The following is a 21,637-nucleotide window of genomic DNA, read 5'->3' as shown; positions in this document are numbered from 1 at the left end:
GAGTCAGAAATGAGAACGGGCCCCGTTTCAATATGGGATGACCCCTGTGATAATTGAGAGGCATGATTGGTTCAAAACCAGGAACGGGCCCCGTTTCAGCCCTTAGGACTTCCAGGATTTCTCTCGCATGAACGCTATCTGCACAGATACATGCTCGACAATGCGGAAACTCCACGCTGAGATGAAGAATATGCCTGAGTTCAGGCATTGTTTCTTCATTTTGTGTGATTCCCATGGTCTTCAACTTCTAGTAAAAGACATCGTGGAATCAGAGAGATGGGCTTCAGTCCTTAAGAAAGTTACGAGGATCATCACGTTCTTTAAAAAGGCCAAGCTCCAACTCGCACGACTTCGTGCTTATCAGCTTGAGTGTTATGGTAAACAGAAGGCTTTCATTACACCAGCCATCACCCGTTGGGGAACACAACTCGGAGCTGTTATGTCTTCACTGGCAAACAAAGATGCTCTTCGAGCATATGCACGTGATGCTATGGTCCTCAATTCCCTAAAAACTAAGGCTATCAAAGGGGAAGAGGAGAAAGAGGAAGATCAACAAGCCCTAAGGGCAATACTCTCGTCCATCAACAACTTTGAGTTTTGGCATGAGGTAGAGATGTTGGCTAAGATCCTTCAGCCTATCGAAAACGCACAACGTTGCTCAGAGCGAGATCACTCATGCGTTGGAGAGGTTATTCCCCGTTGGTTGACTATCCAGAGCAAATGGGATGCTCTTGAGGAGGCTAACCAAGATCCTCTTATCAACTACTCGGAGCTGAGGCAATGGCGAGTCCAAAGGATGAAAGATCAAACGACAGACATTCACCACTTCGCATTTGCCTTGGACCCACGGACAACCATAGGGGAGGGTCTTGGGCTTGACACTATGGAGAGAGCACATCGCTTCCTAGAAGAAAATACCAGTAACGAAGAGTACCAACAGCTCTTTGGGGAGTTTTGTCGATTCCGTGCTCGCGAAGGTGCTCTCTTTGGCCCAACCTCGCGGATCTATCGAGAACAGCCGAAGACTCCTCATACGCCTTCTCACTATTACGTCCTAAGCGCGTGGGGATACTTTGGGTCTATGGGAGTCAAGTTGGCTACATTGGCAAGGAGAGTTCTAGGATCCTTGGCGAACTCTGTTCCTTCAGAGCGTTCCTTCAGTGCTACGAACTACCTTCATTGTAAGCTTCGGAATCGGCTTAGTCCGCTTAGCACTGACAAGGCCACTTTCATCTATATGAACAGTCGGGTGCTCAAGAGGCTCAAGACGGTCAAAGATAATCCTGCAGAACCGATGGTTGTCAAAAACTGGGAGACAGTTGATGTTGCTCGACTAGTAAAGATAGAAAACGCCTTCCAAGACTCTATTGTTGTCGATGGCTGGGGTTGGGAAGAGACCGATTTGGAAAATAGTGGAGATGATATGGACATCGGCCAATGAGAGGTTTTTGACATGTAAAATACCTAGAAGTTTCTGACGTCAAAAACTTTGGTCGGATAGGTAAATTACCAGTCGGTAAATTACCTCGACGGAACCCTAGTTCCTTGAAGGTCGAAGCACGAGGCACCCGAAGGATGGAAAACGTGCTGGATGGCGAAGACGGAAGAAATACGCGCGCTCTTGTCCTCCTTGATGTTGCGTATGTGCCAAGATTCCACACGAACATCGTCAGCGCGAAAAGGCTTGCAAGGAAGGGACTATGGCATTGTGGGTTCGATAACACGCTCCGAATGGGAACCTATGAGGACAATGATGTCCTCTGTCGACTCACAGACCAATACGACCTCGATGTAGTCGAATACAAGCCAGTTTCCCGCTCTTACTTTAAGCTTCCGCAATCACTGATCTCCGTGTTCAACGCCTTCCAAGATGTATTCTCCTCCTTCCAAGCGAACAAACCGAGACGACAGAGAATGGCGATTTCAAGGGTTCCACATCCACCACGGTTGGACTCTTCCGAAATCTGGCATCTTCGCTCTTGCCACGCAGGGCCACAAGCACTTGAACAACTTGTCTTACAGACCAAGGGAGTCCGGATCAAGGGTCCGACTACTGTTCAATGCACGGCCTGCGGCACAGGCAAGGCGACCGAGATTATCTCCCGCAGGGAATCGTCAGACCGGTCAAGACAACCGTTTTACCGGATCTTCGTCGATATCTTCGAGTTCCCTGCGGCATTCAATGGACACCGCTACGTTCTGCTAATCACAGACGAGTTCAGCGGCATGATGTTCTCCTGGTCCTTGGCTTCAAAGACGGAAGTCAGCAAGATCATCAAGGACTTTGAGGCCCGAGTCAAACGACACACGGGTGTATCGATCTGCAAGATCAGAATCGACAACGAACGGACCATCATTAATCTACCTTCTCAAAGGGAGTCTGAGTTTCAGATCTGGGCCACAGAGGTAGGAATAGAGATTGAACTCCCACCGTCGCACACCAAAGAGCCGACTGGTGGAGCCGAACGACCTGGTGGAATCAATCAGCTACGGATGCGGTGTATGATTGGGCATCTTCCGCAAGATCTCTGGCCAGAATTCTACCGTGCAGCCACTTGGATACACAACATCCTTCCTAGCCGAAGGAACAAGTGGATGTCACCCAAGGAGAAGATGGACCGTTGGTTTCACCAGCACTTTCGATGGTATAGACCGCCAAATGTCGATTTCGATGCAACAAAGGACTTCCGACCAGACTGGCGAGGGATTTATGCGTATGGATGCAAAGCATATCCCTTAAACAGCCGCTATAAGGCCGGGAAAGACATCAATCAATTCAAGCTTGGCCCACGAGCACACGTTGGATATAGGGATGGATTTAAAGCTGAATCATTACATAAAATGCGCTTTTTGCATTAAATATTTAAAGCAAGACGCGCTTTATATGCATTATTTCCCATTCTATATTAGGCTTAGCGTACTCCAAAACGGGCTTAGTGCATAGGATCAAGATAATCCTGATTCCGGCCTCCATTTCTCCACAGCCTTGGCCAGCTTCAGTCATGGGCAGTTATATGGGAATAAAAAGCGCGCTTTTTATTCCGAATAAAAAGCTGCTTCATTATAATAAAAAGCAGTTTAATGCACATGTGTATTAAACACGTGCCCATCCCTAGTTTGCGGCAGCCTATAGAGGTCACTGTTGCAAAACCCAAAAAGCACGTTCCAACTGACAAAATGGGTTAGCGCGAATGCATTGACGGCCCCACAGTACATTGAGACATGTACCTTAGAACCGTGATTCCTTTAGTTTGACACGCAAGAGTAGGTTCGGCAACAGCAGCGGGGTCGCAGCGGACCAGCGAAGAGCAGCTTCGTTGTACGATGGATATAAAGACCCCCTGTTATGGCCCCCGCCCCGTAACCACCCTCCACATCGGACAATAATCAAGACTTAGTTATCTTCGTCCTCTCCATCTTCATCCTCCTCCACGCTCTCCTCGTCTAGCTTGTTAAGTTGCTAGGCGTTAAGTTAATAGTGGAACTTAGCTGGCGAGTTTGATTCACCTACAGTCCAGAGCCGAGCAGCCTCAGCAATAGCCTCCAACGCTGCAACCTTTCGCTGCTCGAGAGTCTTTTCATCTGCTTCACCACGTGGAGCCAGAGCCGGAGCTGGAGCGGCACTGCAGGCACGAAGCTGCTGTGCTGCACGCTGCGCGGCGGAGCGCCAGGCATCGCCAGGATCCTCGCTCATGTCGTCAATCTGCCGGTTCAGCTCCCAAAAGGCACGCACAGTAGCGACTGCACCAGCAGGGACCTAGATAGCAGCTAATTAGCAGCTCACTAACCGAGAGCTGGAGAAGACTACTTACAGGCCTACAGGTATGACCATTCTTTGCGCAGGCCCAGCAAGCGGCACCAGTATCTATCCCATATATGTTGGCCTGGCAAGCTTAAATAGCAAAACAAGCTACTTACTGTCCTGGGAGGCGCACTCATACCCTGGGCTCTTGGTAGCGCGAGTAACGCAGGGGCGGCAGGGGAAGTCACGCGCAGAGCCAATGGGAGGGGCCTTCTTCTTTTGCTTCTTCTTCTTCTGCTCAAACAGAGTGTTAGTAGCGGTCTCTTGGCTGTATAGCAGCTGACTGGATTTACCATAATTCTGCCCGCGAATTTGCGGCCACTAGGCTGAACCTTTCCTTTGTCCTTGCTGTTTTGGTTCTGGGAGGGATCCCCACCCGCTGAGACAGAGGCCGCCGCTCCAGACATCGGGGATCGGCAGCGATGACGCTGCTGATTATCAGCTTATTCGCTACGAGAGCGGTGCTCGTGGGAGGCCGCTCAATGTATTTGGCGATGATAATAGCGCAGGGGGTCCAAGCTAAATAAGTATATTAAAGTTGTACTTTGAAGGCGAGGAGCCAAGCACACTTCTTAGCCACATGGTGGAGAAGGAGAGGGAGGAAAGAGGTTGGAAGGGATTTGATGTTTTTTTAAAAACTTGCAGTCACTTCCAAAGGTGGGGTCCTAATTGTTCCCATTCCCCAATAGTGGCATTGCATTTCGTCTGATTCACTGGTTGCCCAGTCCGCACCGGGCCAGCTATTGAGCCGCTGCGGGGTAGTGCAAATTAGCCAATTCGCCCTGCTTAAATAGGGGCTCCGTCCTAACAGTCCACCTTTTCCAACACCAAGAGATCACCCCTACCTACATACTCACCTCCAACGCCATGGCACGGCCACCCAGTCCCATCGATCAGTACCGTGACTATATCACCTTTCTGTACCTCAATGGCGCCTCGCGAAGCAAGATCAGGCATAAGCTTCGGAAGCGTCACCATATCGCTGTCGACCTCAGCACAATCTCCCGGCGGATAGCCAGCTGGGGACTTCCGCGTCAGCAATCACGTACCATTGAGACGCCTGAGCTTGTAGAAGCTATCCGCGACCTTATCTTCCGCGTTGGCCTTACCGAGAAGCAGACCTTGAGTGTCCTTCAGAGGCAAGGCTGGCCCATCATCAAAAGAGGTTTAAAACGGATCAGACTTCACCCGGACCGCCGCTGGGTTCGTCGCATCAATAGCGATGAAGAACGCCTGTCAGACAATTGGCTCCACAGGGATCATTGATGGCACCAGTCAATTGATGAGAATTATCTAAAGAACAAAAGAAATCGAACAGCCATGTGTTCGGGCACAGCTATTTAAGCTCATGTCGTTAGGATTATGCGACAGGCCAGATGCGAAACCGGATAGTTACATCCGGTCACACGAATGTTATGCGACAACGCCTTACCTTATTGGAGAAGACAGAGCAGGTTATTGTCGAGATGGCGCAGCGGTCCAATGCCATTGCAGGATACGGCAGAAGGTTTCTCCAGCCATATCTGCGCCAGCAACAGCAGCTCTGGGTACCAAGAGATCCCCTCTTTGAGATGTACAAAATTATGTTCCCAAACGAGGTTGAGATGCGCAAAAGGATGATGCGGAGGAAGAAAGGGCAGTTCCTTGTCCCGGGGCCAAACTACCAGTGGTGTATTGACGGCCACGATAAGCTCAAGGCGTATGGATTCGAGATATACGCCGCAATCGATGCCTACTCACGCAACATTATCTGGTTCTATGTTGGCCACTCTGCTACAACCGCCTTGAGTGTGTTGAAGCAGTATTTGGCTGCATGCGACACCTATGGCTTCCGCCCGTGGTTTCTGCAAGCAGACAGGGGCAGTGAAACGCCATTAGTCGCAGCAGCCCACTGGAACTTTGCTTTGGCTGCAGGCGGATGCGTGGAATGGAATGGATAGGTCTTCCAACAGGGCAAACGATTGAAGGATTCCTACAAGGCGGCACCGAGTACGAAGAATGTCAAAATCGAGGGTTGGTGGGAACGCATGCTTCACGTCTGTTCCCGACAGTGGGTAGACTACTTTGGAGAGCTTGCTAGGGATGGGGATTTTGACGGCAGCATGCTTGAGGACCAGATTGCTATCTACGCTGTCTTCGAAGGTGTACTGCGTCAAGAGCTCTTCGACTTCGTCGAAGCGTGGAATCTACACAAAATACGCCTCCAGAAGAACCGTCCCCACGTTGTCCACGGCCAGCCCTGGATGAATTATCATTACCCTGACCCAGACAAGGCCTGCAATTGGGGGATCCCTATCGACCGCCCGGTTCTAGGCGAAATGCTACGACCCCTGGCTGGTATCGATATCAGCACATGTCTAGAGCCAGAGACGAAGGAGTGGTGCCGCGGTGTCCTCACAGAAATGGGCTACGATGACGTAGTCCTTGGCAATCACCAGGACCCTGATAAGCTGCGTCCATTCAAGCGCTTCTACCTTGCCCTTCGGGACAGGATCATTCAACACATCGAAAGTAGACAGCCACCTGTGCTGGCGTACCGTAGGGCTCCAACTGGGGGAGTTGCTGAATATGTAAGCTACCGCGTCTGTCTGCGCATTAAATTGTCTAACTACATATAGGAAGGATTACTTGCACGAGCAGATCAAGCCCGACAAGACGAATTGGAAGATGGGGAACCAGCAGAACAACCACTTGTTGAGTTTAGTGTTGAAGACGAAGAAGGAAATGACATCGAGGAAATAAGTGATGATGGGGAGGATGGTGACCGGTCTGATGGGGAACCTAAGTAGTCAATCCTTCCTTTTTCTGGGTCGAGAGGCAAAGGTCATGGGAATCTTTGTGCCTCTAAAACGTGTAGACTGGGCGGGGGGAAGTCCTTCAACAGCACCATCCGCGTATTGTTGGGTTTGGGCTCCTTCGATGGAGTCAGGGATGACTGCCGACTGCGGGCTTACCTGCTGAGATCAGTATTTCGATAGGCAAGAGCTTAGTCTGGTTGCATACGAACTCCTTGAAAAGACTTGTCTCGCTCTCACAGTCGACCTCGTCCTCTTGGTCTGCATCACGCTCATCTCCCTCCCCATCAGAGACGCTATCAAGCATTAGCTCGGTGACCGCGTCTTCGGATTCGCTGAGGTCAACCACATCCCCCTTCACAACGATGTTGTCGAGGATATCGTTACGGTCCTCATACGCCAAGTTCAGGTAGGTGGAAGCTGGAACTGCCTTTTCCCGCTTGACCTGTTCCCTATTCTTCGTACCATTGTCCTGATTGATCTGCCTCTCTTGCTTGATACGTTTCTTGAGCCCAGGAGCTGGGCTCGAATCCTCCTGTTTGACCTTCCGTTTCTTGCCGTCCTTGGCCGGTGTTGAATATTCATCTGGCCTTAGCGGTGTGATTGGCTCCTGCTTGTCACCCACGTCTGTCGATGTCAGGACGACGAGCACCTTTAACTGGCCCGCTTGGTTGTTCGAAAAGTGCCCAGAAGTGAGCATGCTTGAGGGCGTCGTGAACTTATCGGTATTGGGAACGGTGACGGCTGGATACCTAATTGAACGTCCAGCTCTGGGCAAGCTCCTAAGGTTAGCTCCCGCATGTTATCAAGCTACGCACGGCCGTTGGATATCATTAAAAAGTTCTCATAGTGTTAGAGTTCAAAATCTTTGGTTAGTTATTCTCAAATTCTCATGGGAGAGTTTGCTGTGAGACTCGCTCGTCTAGTAGTCGCCAGTATTTTGAATCTAAATCGTAGCTATGTAAGACTTTAAACCTTGGTTCTGTCCTTGACTGAACAAGAGTTCTCGGATGGTTCAGCAATAATGCGCTTCCCCTCAACATGGCCATGGTAAAGACCTCACATACTGCCCCAATTTTACTTCCATTAGTTAGGGTTTTTATGAACCAGTCCACACAAACTCCACCTTTCGCAAACCAGCGTCACCAACCCTGGTTACCCACTGGAACGGATGTGTTGGCAAGGCCAACACGAACAATCTATTTATACGATCGTTCCAAAGTCATCCCCGGGCCGGTTTCTTTTAGTTTGGAAATTAAAACCAAATAGAACCTATAATATAACCCAGCACCGAGTAAAACAATCAAGAAGTGCCTCAAGAAACGCAGCTCACTAAAACTTCATAGCAAGTGCACAACAGCACTGAGAAGGGTAAACCACAAGAAACCACCCATTTTCCGTCCGTTGGAAGCTGAGGAAGTCGCCACTGAAGCTTCAGTGGGGAGTTGAGTAGGAGCCCAAAGCGTCCTTGAGAGATTACTACCGGCCCAAGCAGGTGGCGTGTTAATATCGCTACTTGATGGAGTTGCCGTCTGCCATACAAGAGCAGAAATGCGATCGATATCGGCCTCGGGGACGTTCCTTATACTCGTCGCTGGTGTTTCCGGAGGCACCGGATGCATGATTAGAGTGGGCATAAGCTGGGGAGTCGTCTCTGGTAGTGGATAACAGTAACATTGGGAGGCGGCCTGTGTCAACGGTGTTAGTTTGAATGATTTGGAGTCGAAAACTGATAGAGTACGGGCATGCCTACATCAACGACGTAGGGATATGTAGATGCGTCAGCCAAGCGTACACTTTCGCTCACAATCGACATGACTGCGCTGTTTGGCTTGTCCGAGACGGAAATAAAAAAGAAAATGGCAAAAATGAAAAGAAGCAATGGCGGTAGGGTTCCCCTACTTATACATACATCCATTTGTTTCTATTGCTTCTAAATCACACCACGTTTGGGCGTATGTGCCACAGATGAAGAGTCAAAACAGGCTTGAAGAGGCCTATAATGAAGCCTGCAATCAAATCTAGGTAGTCAATTTTATCGAGAAGACTAAAACGGCCGCTCCGTTCTGCTTAATTACCAGCTTCAGCCGCATCGCTCGATCCAAGTTTTCAAAGTTGAAGTTAACAACCAACAAAACACGTTGACCCTGCGATGCTAAGAAAATCAAAAGCAGGGATCTCGCTTGCTGCTCACATCTTGCTCGTAATAGTTCTACTCTCAGTTGGTGGACCACTTTTGCGTAATGCTAAGAATGCGAAAGAGGGCATATTTAGAGTAACTGTATTGAACCCGCAAAGCCCATCTCGACCCCCCGATGACTGACAGGCAAACAAGATAGGAAAGGGTATCTATAACCGAGGTCTATCGATCCCCACAGCCAATATACCGCCACAGGCCACAGAGGTTGCTGGAAAGGCAGATGGCGTCATCAAGCAAGCAACTACTGCCGTCGCTCAAGCCACAAAGGTTGCTGGAGATATCAAAGATAAGGCGGCCAGTGCAATCGCTGCGGGCGAGACACTGCTTGATGGTCTCATCCCGGAGGCGTGTAGCGTTGGAACCACGTCTGGATGTGTGGAATATGGTGATGGCCACTCTGACTGCCTGCAGTTTCCGCTTGAGGACAGCAGACCTTTCAAAACTATCACTGACATATCGACTGAGGCTGGATCCTTAGTGAACATACTCCAGCACGTCCCTTCTCTACGAGCTTTGTTCATCACTGGTCTCGCTTGCTTCATCGCCTCTTCCAGTTATTCTGCTGCTAATGCCTTGGTGCTTCTGTCTCCACTTAAAAGAGATAATCTTCCATTGAAGGATTTAGTCTGCATTGTTTTAGGTGCATTGGCATGCGTCGCTTTTATTTGTTTCGCCGTATTTGTCCTTGTGATCTGGTCCTCTGGCCGTGGACTGGAGAGGGTTACAAGTGGTACTTTTGGTTCGGGTTTCGCATTTCCGGTATCAATAGTCTCGTTGCTATCGTCTGTCGCTCTTTTGATTTTGCTAGTCCTAGAGAAAATTATGGGAGTTTGATAATCCAGGAAGTGAGGGATGCAGGACAAAATGAATGCAACTACCCACGATGCTGCTGGAAATATACAAACGGAGCGGAATTAGATCAGAATGTTCAAAATGCATGAATTAGGGTTGTTTACGTCTCACCTGTCCTTTTCTCGTAACGCCATAATTGTGTGCTAGGGGGATTCTGGAATTGGTGCAGACATGTACACTATCGAGACGATATGCAAACATGCCTGGCCACCCCTGTACTACATCTCTCCTGTAAAAATATGCCTCGGCACGCACCCATCGTGCTGCGTTAGCGGCGACCACACAACACTGCGGAGCGCCATCGGCTTCGTAATAGCAGCTTCCGAAGCAGGGGTTTTTTAGAGAGTTCACCTTCTCCAGCAACACCCTTCCTGTCAGATCTAATGGCGACACCTCAGAATCAGGGCGAGTTGAACATCGGAAGGCGATGCGTTCGGCATCAACAACAATATCATGGCTATCAACAGTGCCGAAAGTCTGGTAGATGGCGGTTACGTGCATGTTTGTCACGAACACACGTAAAGAGTACCTAGGTATTACCTGCATCAGCACACGGTACTAGATATTTCTCTTAAACCAAAGGCGAATTGATCCTATCTTTCCTTAAATTTGCCTCTATACTACATAATGTACCCAAATCCCCGACTGCTAGTATCAATTGATCCATCATAAATTACGATTCCGTTATAATACTCAGTAGAGGGAGTCGATACGGATAACAACTTATAGCCAAGTTAAATAAACGGACAGAAACCGTTCTTGGGCTGCTAATGCCAGGATAAGGACGCATCAGTAAACACATCCAAGTACCATGTTACATCAATAGAAGCCACGAATCTAGCAACTAGCGGATAATAGTCATAATAATGATAAATAGGACTTCCGGGATCCGGCTTTCCCATTGAACATATTCGCTTGACAAATGGGACCTACAATGCGAGCGCGACGGGCTCGAGATGGAAAACTAAAATGTATTATCGGGAAATACCTACGGTAAGTGTTCGGTATCACTTACGGCCGACACCTATTTAAAATCTAGCACGCTTAGCTCGCGGGATGCAAGTCCAGCCAGGAAGCTTTCTCTTCCGATGGTCTGATGTGCCGAAGCTTGCGTCCAATTCCTGTCGTTGGACGAGCCATTCTAGCGTAAATGGCGATCCGCTTACATCGAATCTTTCACCCGTTTCCTCGGTCAACGTGATCGAGATCAAACTGCTGAGGCTAGGCACCACGAAATGTACTCTATAAGATAGATCCTCTTCGATGCTTTCACGCGTAACTCGTAGGATCTGGGCCCCTACCTGAAACGAGGCCTCTCTTTCACACAGCTGGTTGATAAATGCTTCATACTCTGGCGTTTGAGCTCTAAGCCGACAGGTGATATGGCCAGTACAGTGATAACCCCCGTTGGCGAAGTATGGCAGGGACTGCTCATCCAACGCGAATAGGAAAAGCTCCGCCCGTAGATGGCGGCAAAGCTGATAAAGATCCGACGTGCCTGATGCTGCATCTCGAGCCGTCCGTTGCACATGATCCATCTTACTCACCTCATCCAATAAAGGCTCTTTTCCCGGGAATTCTACATCAAATCGAAAGTACCTCGTATTGCTATCGACTCCCTGATGGCTTATAAGGTGATCCCAAGTGGTTCTTGAACCGGTCTGCCGCCAGAGAGCCCTCCAAAGTCTGGTCGGGAACTTACTGGACAGCATGCTAGATGGGTCATGTTCATCTTGTACAGTAGAGCCCGTGCCGAGAGAGACTACGATGCTGGGTTCTGTCGTATCCGAGCCTAGGGAGATTGCCTCACGCACGGCGATGCAGGCTGGATTGTTCACCGCAAGACCGCCATCTTGAAAAACGCCGAGATCACCAATACGTTTTGGTGCAAAATAACTATACTCTTGTTAGCGGCCCTAAGTGCCTTTGAGGGGCGTTCTGAATTACAATGGTGCCGCGGTCGCACATCGCAGCCTGTCCACAATCAGCTTTCCTGTGCTCAGACTCGGCCGGCTTCACTTACACTTCCCACCACTTGACCAGCTTCTGCCCGTCACCAGACTCGAGATGACGGTAGTCTATTAAGAGTCAGCAATGCAAAACAAGCCGCGCCCCTAGCCTTTCTACGTGCCAAGATTTTGGGGCCGAACACCCGTGCCGTTATAGTTCGTTGCAAGGAAGACACTACCATCTCGTGCTTTCGTCAACGTAACACCCACATAAGTCCCCATCGCAGTAGCTGTAGATAGATCTGTTATGCATCGATCGCTTCCATAAGTGTCTTGAAGCAACCGTTCGAGCCCATCGGCAGCATACTTGCTATCAGCCAACAAAGCATAGACGAGCTGAAGTAACCAAACGACGCTCGACACAAACGGAAGTCTACAAAGCCTGAGGAGGAAGTCGGGGCAGCGGCGGACAAACGATTCTTTGGCGAATCTCTTGAGGTGAGACATGCAATCATCCACACTCCACCCCAGAACGTCAAGGCTGATCACGCTCAACGCACCTTTGGAGCCCATTAGTCTCAGCAAATACGGACATTCTCCCCAGTAGTGTTACCTGAACTAGTGCCGATCTTCACGTCGAAGTTGCGCTGCACCTTATACCCTGGTATACCGATCTCGTCTTGGATCGACTTCAAGAACCCTATCGGCGCAGACCCACGGATGCCTCCACCGTCGACGCTCAGGACGCGAAGTCGGCTCGTATCCGGAGTCAGGCGAACAGAGAGTCCGGGGGGTGGGTTCGCTGCAAATATGACATGCCTCTAGCCGATATTCCCAGGGATCAGAGTCGCTTTGAGGATAAAACACCCTGACGCAATTCTGACAGATGAGGTGCCCACATGGGAAGCCATACTGTGGCCGCCGTCGGATGCAACTCAAACACGTCTCTCTTAATCTAATACTTTTCATAAGGTCTTTATATCGCGAAAGCTGCTTCCGGTGCCAGTCAACAGATGGGCCGAGAGCCTGAAGCTGCGCGAACTGGGTAAACATGCTAGCCGATATCAATCTTACTATTTCCGCAGGTGGGATGGAACCCTTAAACCTGGGCCTGAACTCGGCGCTTGCGCGAGAACAATGTGCTTCATACAACTCATGGAAAACCTGGTGACAGTCGAAAACTAGAGAATAAGAAGGAACTGTGATCAGTAGGTATAGGGCCAGGCGAGCTTCTAGGAGACTCACGGTGCATTCCGGGCGAGTAATGATCGAGGAGGAAACTTGATGCAATCAACGAAACAGCAATCCGTCGAACCGCACTTGCAGACGTAAAGCTTTCTAAAAAGTTAACGACATGGCGGCTCAAATCTGAGGCTACGGCTCGATGGAGTCTGGAAAACTTGACGAAGCTATACGGTCCGACAGTCGTATCTGTCGCTGCTCCCGCACCAAGTTGTAAAAAGTGCGCGAGGTGGTAGACCGAAAATAGAGAACTAGAGCGCCGACGAGATTGCCTACTAGCTTCCAGAGCTCTTGCTATTGCAGGACTGAGTACTTGCCAGCGCCGCGTTGGCTTACACCTTTTTCTTCTGCCTCGACCGGAGAGCCTTGGAACTCCGACGAGCGTGATGCCGCGGAAACAGGAAGTCAGCTCCCCGGATCGCGTTTCGTCTACAAATCGCTGGAGGACAACCTGGTGTCGTTCCTTCTCCTCTTGATTTACCACAAGAAGAATTTGCGGTCGCACTGGGCTTGATGATGGTGCTCCTCTCTTGAGCCACGAATTTAGTTGTCCTAACGACGCACTGAACCCTCCAAGATCATTGACGAATACACAGATAACATCGGCAGATGGAAACAAAATCTTGTGTAGAAGACTAGCGTGGCTGCATCTCGGTTCACCGGCAACTGGTTGCGCCATATCAGTATAAACCTTGACCTCGTGACACTGGTTGCCATTAAGAGACGGCGGCTTCAGCCGAAGCCCAGGGATATCCGTGTCGGCAATGACAACACGTTGACAGCGAAACTCCCGAAATAATGATGTAAGGAGATGCACCTCCCCACCAGTCTTTGCGTGGATCCGTTCAGTTTGAAAAGTCAGCTTTCTAAAAGCTGCCTGTTTAGATTGATTTCCGACCAAGATCAAGAGGCCAGCAGTCTCGCTGGTGGGGTTGTCAAAGTCTCTTAACAAACGCTGAGGTCGATCTGTGACCTCCAGACCTGTCTCAACACCTCTACTCCACGGTTTGAGCCAGCAAGTATGGCGACACCGGCTCATGTTTGTTGTCGATTCGAAAATGAAAAAAAAGGAAATTTTAAAAATTTCACAGGGCCTTTGGACGAGGGTTAAGTACTTGCGGGACCCTCTGATATATCTTGGTTGAACACTTCCAACAACATTCAATTTTCGCCGTCGCAAGTGGCTGTCTGGAAGCGGACTGTATCGCGCGGACTTGCTCCTAAAAGGGTGGGAGAGAAAGGCAAAATTAGCAAGGACCACATTCGCTACCTAACTAAACCTACTCAAGGGCTATGCACCATATCACGGCTAATCACGGACAAATGAGTACGGAGTAGTGAAAAACCACCACTTAAATGGCTCACATGTATTTCGACCTAGTTTGAGTTAAAAATTGGTGTATCGGTATCTCATTCAGTCCGCAGAAATACAAAGAAAAAGAAAAAGAAGAAAAGCGACGTTAACAGCCTGTTGGGTGCTGGTACCCGACGCAATCGGCACCTACTAATGACTACCCGAGATGCAACAGACCTGGTCTTGGCCGCTAAAGCTCGAGGTTCATCAACTTCACCTCTGAAACTCCTCCTATTTGCTCTCAAGTTTGGTCGTTGGAGCACTGGGGCTGGCTATGAAGCCAGATGTAGACATTGAGCCGCACTACGAACACGAGCGTGTAATCCTACATCCAGTGTAAAATAAGTGCACAATGGACATGTTAGTCTTTCGTGGACTTTGATTCTGCTGTATTCTAGATGTTCTTTATTCAAACTGAAAATTTCGTGCATCTTTTCTCATTCATAGGTATTTAAACAGGCAGAGCCTCCGCCTTGCCTTCTAGAGATATGTGCAATCAATGATAGTACTAAGCAAAATAAACGTAAATCAAAGCACACGGATTCAGTAACACACCATGACGAGCACACCCCTTCTCAACACCCCTTTGCTACCCCACGCCGAGCCGACACAGGGAACGACAGTGGAGGAATTTCTCCGTCTCCTTCACGACAGAAACCGCGCTCTTGCCCGTGAAAATGAGCAACTTCTCACACAATACGAGGAATTGGAGAACTTTATTAACTATAAAGAGACAATCATTGCCTGGCAGCAGCGCCTCATTTGCCTAGGAGGGGAACATGTTAAATTGCTAGAGGCATTAGTTCGTGGGCAATCCGCAGAGATGTTGCAGCCAATGAAATTGCTGTCGCAGGAAGTTCGGCCTGAGTTCCGCCCCAGGATGTGTAGCTCGCCATTAGAGACACCACCAAGCTTGAATCTGGATTTGCCCCGAGCCGTCCAAAGTACGGCCACGGCGACGAGAATACCTGAAGCTGGCCATGAACAAACGATGACCACGCGGGGCCGCCAGACGTCGACCGAATATCAGCCTGAATCAGAGGATGCTGCCTATTCAACGTCGTATTGTTAGATCAGTTCAGGCTAAACACGCAAGAGTTGTCTATATTCAAAAGGCAAAGAATCAGTCCGAGGGTTGGACTCCTGTATGCTCACGGCCACGCCAGTAGTGCGGCCTTCGCTTACGAACTATGTTGATCCCCATCCGCGTGTTCCACCTAGCTAAGATTACACCTCTCCACTTGGCTTGATATACCACCATCAGCGGATTGACGACTTGCTGGTTGGATTTGGTCAAAGACGGCCCTACGGACGAAGATTACAGTAACGTTATCGCAAGTGAACGATAACTTCCCAGCCACTCCTTCCTCAGCACAACGAAACTGCAGAGGCTCGCGATGGCGGAGAGAATTCTTGGCGTGGGAGAAGCCCATAGGAATTAATAACAAGGCGTAGTAGAAGTAAAATAGAAAGATGGGAGGCAAGAGTCAAGTTTCGTTCTTTACCACGGATGTCTGTACCGTAGCATCTCATGAAATCCGGACAGTTTCTACCTTTCAGTCACGCCTACTGGAAACTAATCGAACAGCCAAACATCGACGGTTTAGCGAGTAAAGGTGGATGCCCTGAGATGTACGACTGACCAATGGCTGAGATGTACGAGTTGTCATCTTGACAGCACTCCCAAAGCAGCCCGGCGACTTCCAAGCATCCAGCCTCGTGCTATTCTCAATCACACGATGACTTGATGAATGCAGTAGCCGCCAGGGGCATGAGGGCGTAGCATCTAGAGATCGGCGTTTCCAGCTGCCGACAATGGAGGCCTCAATTTTCAGCCCCTCAGAAGGCCGAAAGGAGGAACTCGAGAGGTTTCATGGTAGTTTTATTATGGGCTAGAACAAGTGAGGGATTCGGAGCTTCTGATTCGCTGCTTCTTTATTGGCTGCTCTGTATCCCTGCCACGTGACCCTAACCGGAGCGACGGTTAGTCCACACAGTAGGAGACGCAAACCGGAGCCGGTTTGCCCAAAAGAGCCTTGAGGAACGAAGCTAGGTTTGATGACATTTGGCAACTTTCAAAGGAAAAGTGAACCAAAGAGAATCATCTGTTGAGCTCAATCCAGCCTCCTTTGTGGCGGAGCTGAGCCGTCTGTGGCTTGTCGCGACCCCACATCCCGCTCGGCCTCTGCGTTCGTAGCGAGGCTGTGCAGGCTGATGCCTGATCTTACCCCGCAAGGATAAAAAGCCAAGTGCCGCCCCATTGCACCAACTCGCCCATGCTTGACAGGAAACGCGAGTCTTCAAATGGCATATACAAAGCAACGAGGTCGTCGCTGGATTCATTACGATTTTGAAGTGAGACTCAAACTCCAGCCAAAGCATTGGGTTTAAAATCTAACTGAGATACAGCCTGTACGTATACGGTTGAGGATCATGAGCATGATACCCTGGTACTAATCACACTCTGTAGACGGTATGTGCAATAGGTTGTGAACTAACAATACATGCTGACCTTGGCGTTTCTGCTGCTGTAGCGGGTAAGTGGATGCCTCTGAGATGGACGAGATAGCGATGATTGCTGACCTAGGCGTGTCTGCTGCTGTAGCGGGTAAGTGGATGCCTCTGAGATGGACGAGATGGCGATGATTGCTGACCTTGGCGTGTCTTCTGGTGTTTAGGAAGTAAGTGGACGCCTCTGAGATGGACGAGATGGCGATGATTGCTGACCTTGGCGTGTCTGCTGGCGTGGCGGGTAAGTGGACGTCTGTGATATTCTTTTAGATGTCCTGTTAATTTGACCTTTCTCTGTAGACAACTTGGGAACGCCGTGGTGACGGCGAATTTGCCGAGGAACTTTCCAGGGAACTTCTGGAGGATGCTCCCGAAGATACTCTCGTCCCTGACTCTACTGCCGGCCGTCCATACTCCCTCCTGTTGCGCAAGTGGCTTTGGGACTGCGACCAAAACCACACCCAATGCGAGCGGCCGCAAAGAAAGGAGATTTTTTGGCCGAAGAGGGTTATTTTTGTTGGTGACTCCAACAAACTGACTCTCGTCGAAGGCCAGCTTCATGGAGAAGACTACCTTGTGCTCTCGCACTGCTGGGGCCGTCCAACGGTGGAAGAAAAGAAGCTCTTTTGCACCACCCGAGAAAACTACAAAGGTCGACTGCACAAAGGCTTCAGCTACGATGAGCTGCCCAGGACATTTCAAGATGCGGTTCGGGTGACTCGACTACTTGAGAAGCAATACCTCTGGATTGATGCGCTCTGCATCATTCAAGGGCCCGACGGCGATTGGGAAACCGAAGCAAGGACAATGGAAGATATCTTTGCTTCCGCCTACTGCACCATTGCCGCGAGTTCAGCAGGTGGCTGGGGCGATGGATTCCTTAAGCCGGACCTGGATTCCCAGTATATTGGGATGCAAGGCATTCCCAGCACACCGACTTGCGCCTCCGACTTCGAGAGAGACGTGGATGAGGGGCCCCTTGTGAAGAGAGCTTGGGTACTTCAAGAACGGGTGCTGTCCCGGCGAATTATCCATTTTGCAGCGACACACACGTATTGGGAGTGTGGGAAGGGAGTGCGATGCGAACAGTTCACCAAACTGAAACCGTAAGTTGGCAGTCAACGGTCATGAGCGTGACAAAATCTCACATAGCTCCAGGCCACCCGGGAAGCAGTACTTCATCCTCGATCCTGGCTTTCCCAGTCGACTCAGCCTGTCTGGGTTTGAGCGCACCGTTGATTTTGTCCAATTCCTATTCAAGAAGTATTCAACATCCGGCCTTACTTTTGAATCCGACAGGGATATTGCGATTTACAGCCTGGTCGAGCGCATGGGACATGCGTTACAGACTGAAGTGAGATACGGGATCGTTCGTTGCTTTCTCGGTCCCCTTCTCATATAGAAGCGGACCAACGAGGACAAGACGGCCCTGATTAACTACGGAGATCGAACGGTGCCATCATGGTCTTGGATGGCGTATCCCGGAGGCATTGATTTTATCTCGGATGCGGATAAGAAACTCATGGTTCCACGTTCTGCCGATCTTGACTTTACCGACGATGGGAAGGCGCTGAACGTCAATGTGAGGCGATTCAGGGATTGCCAGATAGGTCAAGATGGGAAACAGTTTGCTATTTTCGCTTCGACCCCTTCGGCTTTGGCAGGGACAGTGGGTTTCTTGTGGTTCGATGTGGCGGACAGGATTGAGTTCCAACGTTGTGTTGTTGTTGGTATGGGCAAGGGACCCCGGAAGGAGGAGTCACGGAAGACTTACTACATCCTAGTTGTTCGAGAGAAACTAGGCGGGGCAGGATATGAAAGGGTAGGAGTCGGGACAGTGGAAGCACAGTACGTCTCGAGGGAGTGCGTTGTGGGAAAGCTTTGGTGAAACTCAGCTTACTTCACGGGTTGATATCTCCTGCGAGAACAGAGATGCGCATCTTCATTGCAAACACAAATAGAAAGAGGCGAGCCAACAGAGGACGCCCTTGTGATGCTGAGCCATGGGGACGGCAACGTCATACCGGCACCTGTTCGTTCCCCGTATGCTCCTCGTCGTGAATCAAAACACTCACACAATAGGGTCTGAACGGAAGCACGAAGCTCGGCAACCTGTGACATTAGGACGGTTTCAGAATCCGACGCGAGACCTGCGATTTAGTTTGACACGAAGTCGACGCGGCGCCACATGCAAAGCCACGGGAGAGGTGATTTGGACGTTACGGTGCTGCTCAGACGCTACGGAGAGATTAAACGACCGGTGCGACCGTGCGGGGATCACAGAAAAAATCCCGTCTCGATCGATATCTATCCCTTCAGCCACCTATCTGTGTCGTTCGCCTTACGAGCGCCAAAGTCTTCCTTCTTCGCTATCGACGTAGTACATGTACTAGAATCCATTACTAACACTCTGTGCAATTGTGCTTGTTACCTTTCCTTTTTTTTCACTATATACCAAGAACTAAAACACAGCCCAAAGACCACCGCGTGCTTGGGGGATAAGGCTGATGAAATTAAGCGAGCTGAGACCACGCACGCCTGGCCTGTGACTATCCCCCAACGTCGATTTTAGCTCCTCCTGTCTCATGACGTGATGCCCCGCACCATGCGGGTGATGGTGACAGTAGAGGTGGGGCAGGGGGGAAGAATCAGAGAGTCAAACAGACGGATTCAGATCGTCTGCTGGCTTTCTCGGCCAGACCCGGAGATTGCTCACGTGACAGAGTCAGGTAGCCTTTCTAGACTTTCCGTATCTAACACATTTAAACACCAACATACTAAGCTACCAGACCTCTTTCGGCAGTTCAATAAAGTGAAGTAAACGCCTGGCCGTTTTTCATCGGTCACCCACCATCACGCTATGTGGAGGGCTGGGTGACTGTTGCTCGGAGAATACCCGTTGTGAACTGGCCCGTCCTCATGTTAATACAACCCCCCCCGATAGCCCAAGCCCAAAGCCCTAACTCGCTCAGCTAGCCCCAGGCCCTAGTTAGACATCCGTGGGCCCGTGTAGTGTACTGCTTAGTTTAGGCTTTCAGTAGCTCCACCCTCGCCAACTGTCAGTGTCGAAAAGGAATCGCAATGTCTGAATGCCGTCGCTTACCCTGTATCTGGAGGGAGAGGGGGGAACCTGCAAAAAAAAAAAAAAAAAAAAAAAAAAAAATAGAGCGGTCCACTCTCAGTGGACCATCCCGCCGAGAAGACCAATGAGACGCGAGGGGATAAACCAACCTGCACCACATTTAGCTGTCACAGCAACGAACTGAGTCGGTAGAACGTCGGAGATGAGCTTCGATGTCACTTCGGCTTTATCTTGTCTTGGTACTACCCCATTGTAATTTTGTCTCGGATGATAACCGGGTCAAGAAGACGGCCGATCGAGATGAGATTCGGTACAGTCTACTTTAGCGCCACACTGACCATATCTGGCAAACAGAAAAATCGTAAGATAATCATAACAATGGTAACAAAGAGGCCGTCGCTGAATAGCTTTGGGATATGGAACTCGGTTGCAGGGGTACCCAAGCATCGTTTGTAATCAATCTTTTCTGTTGTTCACAGTCCTCCCCTTACACGCTGGCAACTGCTCAATCTCCAGGCTGGAAACAGAACGGATCTATACTAGTGATAGACGATTCTCATTATTGACTAATGTATTATTGTGTTGTAGAAAAAGTAAATAATCAGGGTAGGCTACGGAAATGATGCAGGGTAGGCCTATTCGGCAGGGCGTGTCAAAGCCGCTTTGTCCTGACGCGTCGCGACGCGATAGCGTACGGCGATGACATATAGCACGATCAAACACCACCATCATCATCATCACTCGCCGGAACGGAAGTCATGGACCAATAGCTACACGATGAACACAAAATTCCGCCCGCGGTCGTGATGGCCTCGGTGGATCATTGTATCTTTCTCCGTCGTGCTCTGGTTTTTCTCTGTAGAGGGCGGGGCGAGAGCGCGAAAACCACGTATCCATCAGCAACGGCGACTAGAGCCGAGTCATGCCATATCCCCTGTCATGAGACAGCGAATTCCATCGCCACCAACCGGAAGGGGGTTTCTTAAAATTATTTCTTTTTTCTGCCTCCCTGTCTTTTGACCGATATTCACCTGTATTCTTTAATCTGTTTTTCTCTCTCTTTAATCTCGTTATTCTACAATTGTCCCTTTTCGTCTTTCGTGTTGAGCAAAATCAGGCTGTGCACAGGGGAGGCAGTAGAATGGGCTGTTTTCATCATAAGAGGCTCTCTTTTCAGCCCCGAGTCTTGAAATGATCTTTTCGCTTGATCAGTGGTATCTAAGGCAAATATGTGCCCGTTACAAGTAGATGATGACCTTCCGATCGGCCGCTCTTTTCCCTAGTCTACTTTATGGGCACTGGTGGCCGAGTTGTGAAACCTAGTGAGGGTTGGGTTGAAGGAACACGATGCTACCATCTCCGCTGTTTGTCTCGCCTCATGGTGAGCATGATGAAGATGAGCCGCCATCTCTGTATGTTGTACCCGGTGAAGGCCGTTGTGTGACCTTCACATCAATCTGACCTGCCACAGTGTACAAGTTGCTGGTATATCCAGGACAGCGTTGCTGCACGCCATGGTAAAGGCCTCAAGGGTGGGACCAGCAGCCTCTGTTGGGATGACGGGTTCTGAAGTTTGTGAAGAAGCAGCAGCAGCAGCAGCCACACCCCCCAATTTAGTTCATTGTCCTATGGCAGCATCGATGGCAAGGTTATTCATAGATTCGAGACGGTACGACGAGGACCATGGAAGAGGCGCGATGCAGGATGTGGTCACGAACATCTGGTTGGAAGCAGCACAGCGGAGGGCGGTGGACTCTCGTCTCTGACAAAGCACACATACGTATGAATAATATGATTTGGCTTCCATCAGATCTTGTGAGGGGAACCTTCACAAAGGCGGTGGCACTTGG

General features: G+C 49.9%; 7 protein-coding genes across 7 annotated transcripts; 4 read left to right on the top strand and 3 right to left on the bottom strand.

The window, feature by feature from the left end:
• Positions 1-160: 160 nt before the first annotated feature.
• On the top strand, positions 161-2,859 carry MRS44_018282 (uncharacterized protein; the record flags this gene model as incomplete). The annotated part of the gene is made up of 2 exons (XM_065616477.1): positions 161-1,181; positions 1,502-2,859. The coding sequence occupies 2 exons, from the start codon at positions 161-163 to the stop codon at positions 2,857-2,859; spliced, it is 2,379 nt and encodes a 792-aa protein (XP_065472549.1).
• A 535-nt stretch (positions 2,860-3,394) lies between these two features.
• Positions 3,395-4,209, bottom strand: MRS44_018281 (uncharacterized protein; the record flags this gene model as incomplete). The annotated part of the gene is made up of 5 exons (XM_065616476.1): positions 3,395-3,460; positions 3,512-3,757; positions 3,813-3,865; positions 3,919-4,036; positions 4,096-4,209. The coding sequence occupies 5 exons, from the start codon at positions 4,207-4,209 to the stop codon at positions 3,395-3,397; spliced, it is 597 nt and encodes a 198-aa protein (XP_065472548.1).
• Positions 4,210-4,669: 460 nt separating this feature from the next.
• On the top strand, positions 4,670-6,591 carry MRS44_018280 (uncharacterized protein; the record flags this gene model as incomplete). Its single annotated transcript, XM_065616475.1, has 4 exons — positions 4,670-5,005; positions 5,161-5,724; positions 5,782-6,372; positions 6,421-6,591. The coding sequence occupies 4 exons, from the start codon at positions 4,670-4,672 to the stop codon at positions 6,589-6,591; spliced, it is 1,662 nt and encodes a 553-aa protein (XP_065472547.1).
• A 136-nt stretch (positions 6,592-6,727) lies between these two features.
• On the bottom strand, positions 6,728-7,297 carry MRS44_018279 (uncharacterized protein; the record flags this gene model as incomplete). The annotated part of the gene is made up of 1 exon (XM_065616474.1): positions 6,728-7,297. The coding sequence occupies one exon, from the start codon at positions 7,295-7,297 to the stop codon at positions 6,728-6,730; it is 570 nt and encodes a 189-aa protein (XP_065472546.1).
• A 3,380-nt stretch (positions 7,298-10,677) lies between these two features.
• MRS44_018278 (uncharacterized protein) lies at positions 10,678-13,879 on the bottom strand (the record flags this gene model as incomplete). The annotated part of the gene is made up of 7 exons (XM_065616473.1): positions 10,678-11,228; positions 11,352-11,545; positions 11,597-11,623; positions 11,673-11,727; positions 11,802-12,158; positions 12,212-12,400; positions 13,177-13,879. 7 exons carry the CDS (start codon positions 13,877-13,879, stop codon positions 10,678-10,680), a joined length of 2,076 nt encoding a protein of 691 aa, XP_065472545.1.
• An 871-nt stretch (positions 13,880-14,750) lies between these two features.
• On the top strand, positions 14,751-15,266 carry MRS44_018277 (uncharacterized protein; the record flags this gene model as incomplete). Its single annotated transcript, XM_065616472.1, has 1 exon — positions 14,751-15,266. The coding sequence occupies one exon, from the start codon at positions 14,751-14,753 to the stop codon at positions 15,264-15,266; it is 516 nt and encodes a 171-aa protein (XP_065472544.1).
• A 1,232-nt stretch (positions 15,267-16,498) lies between these two features.
• Positions 16,499-18,823, top strand: MRS44_018276 (uncharacterized protein; the record flags this gene model as incomplete). Its single annotated transcript, XM_065616471.1, has 6 exons — positions 16,499-16,549; positions 17,006-17,811; positions 17,864-18,059; positions 18,108-18,553; positions 18,671-18,737; positions 18,788-18,823. The coding sequence occupies 6 exons, from the start codon at positions 16,499-16,501 to the stop codon at positions 18,821-18,823; spliced, it is 1,602 nt and encodes a 533-aa protein (XP_065472543.1).
• Positions 18,824-21,637: the final 2,814 nt, after the last annotated feature.

This window comes from Fusarium solani, assembly GCF_023522795.1.
Source record: "Fusarium solani strain SB1 chromosome Unknown bctg00000015, whole genome shotgun sequence".
Lineage (NCBI taxonomy): Eukaryota > Fungi > Ascomycota > Sordariomycetes > Hypocreales > Nectriaceae > Fusarium > Fusarium solani.
Note: the sequence above shows the minus strand (reverse complement) of the source record. Positions and strands in the feature narration are given on the sequence as shown.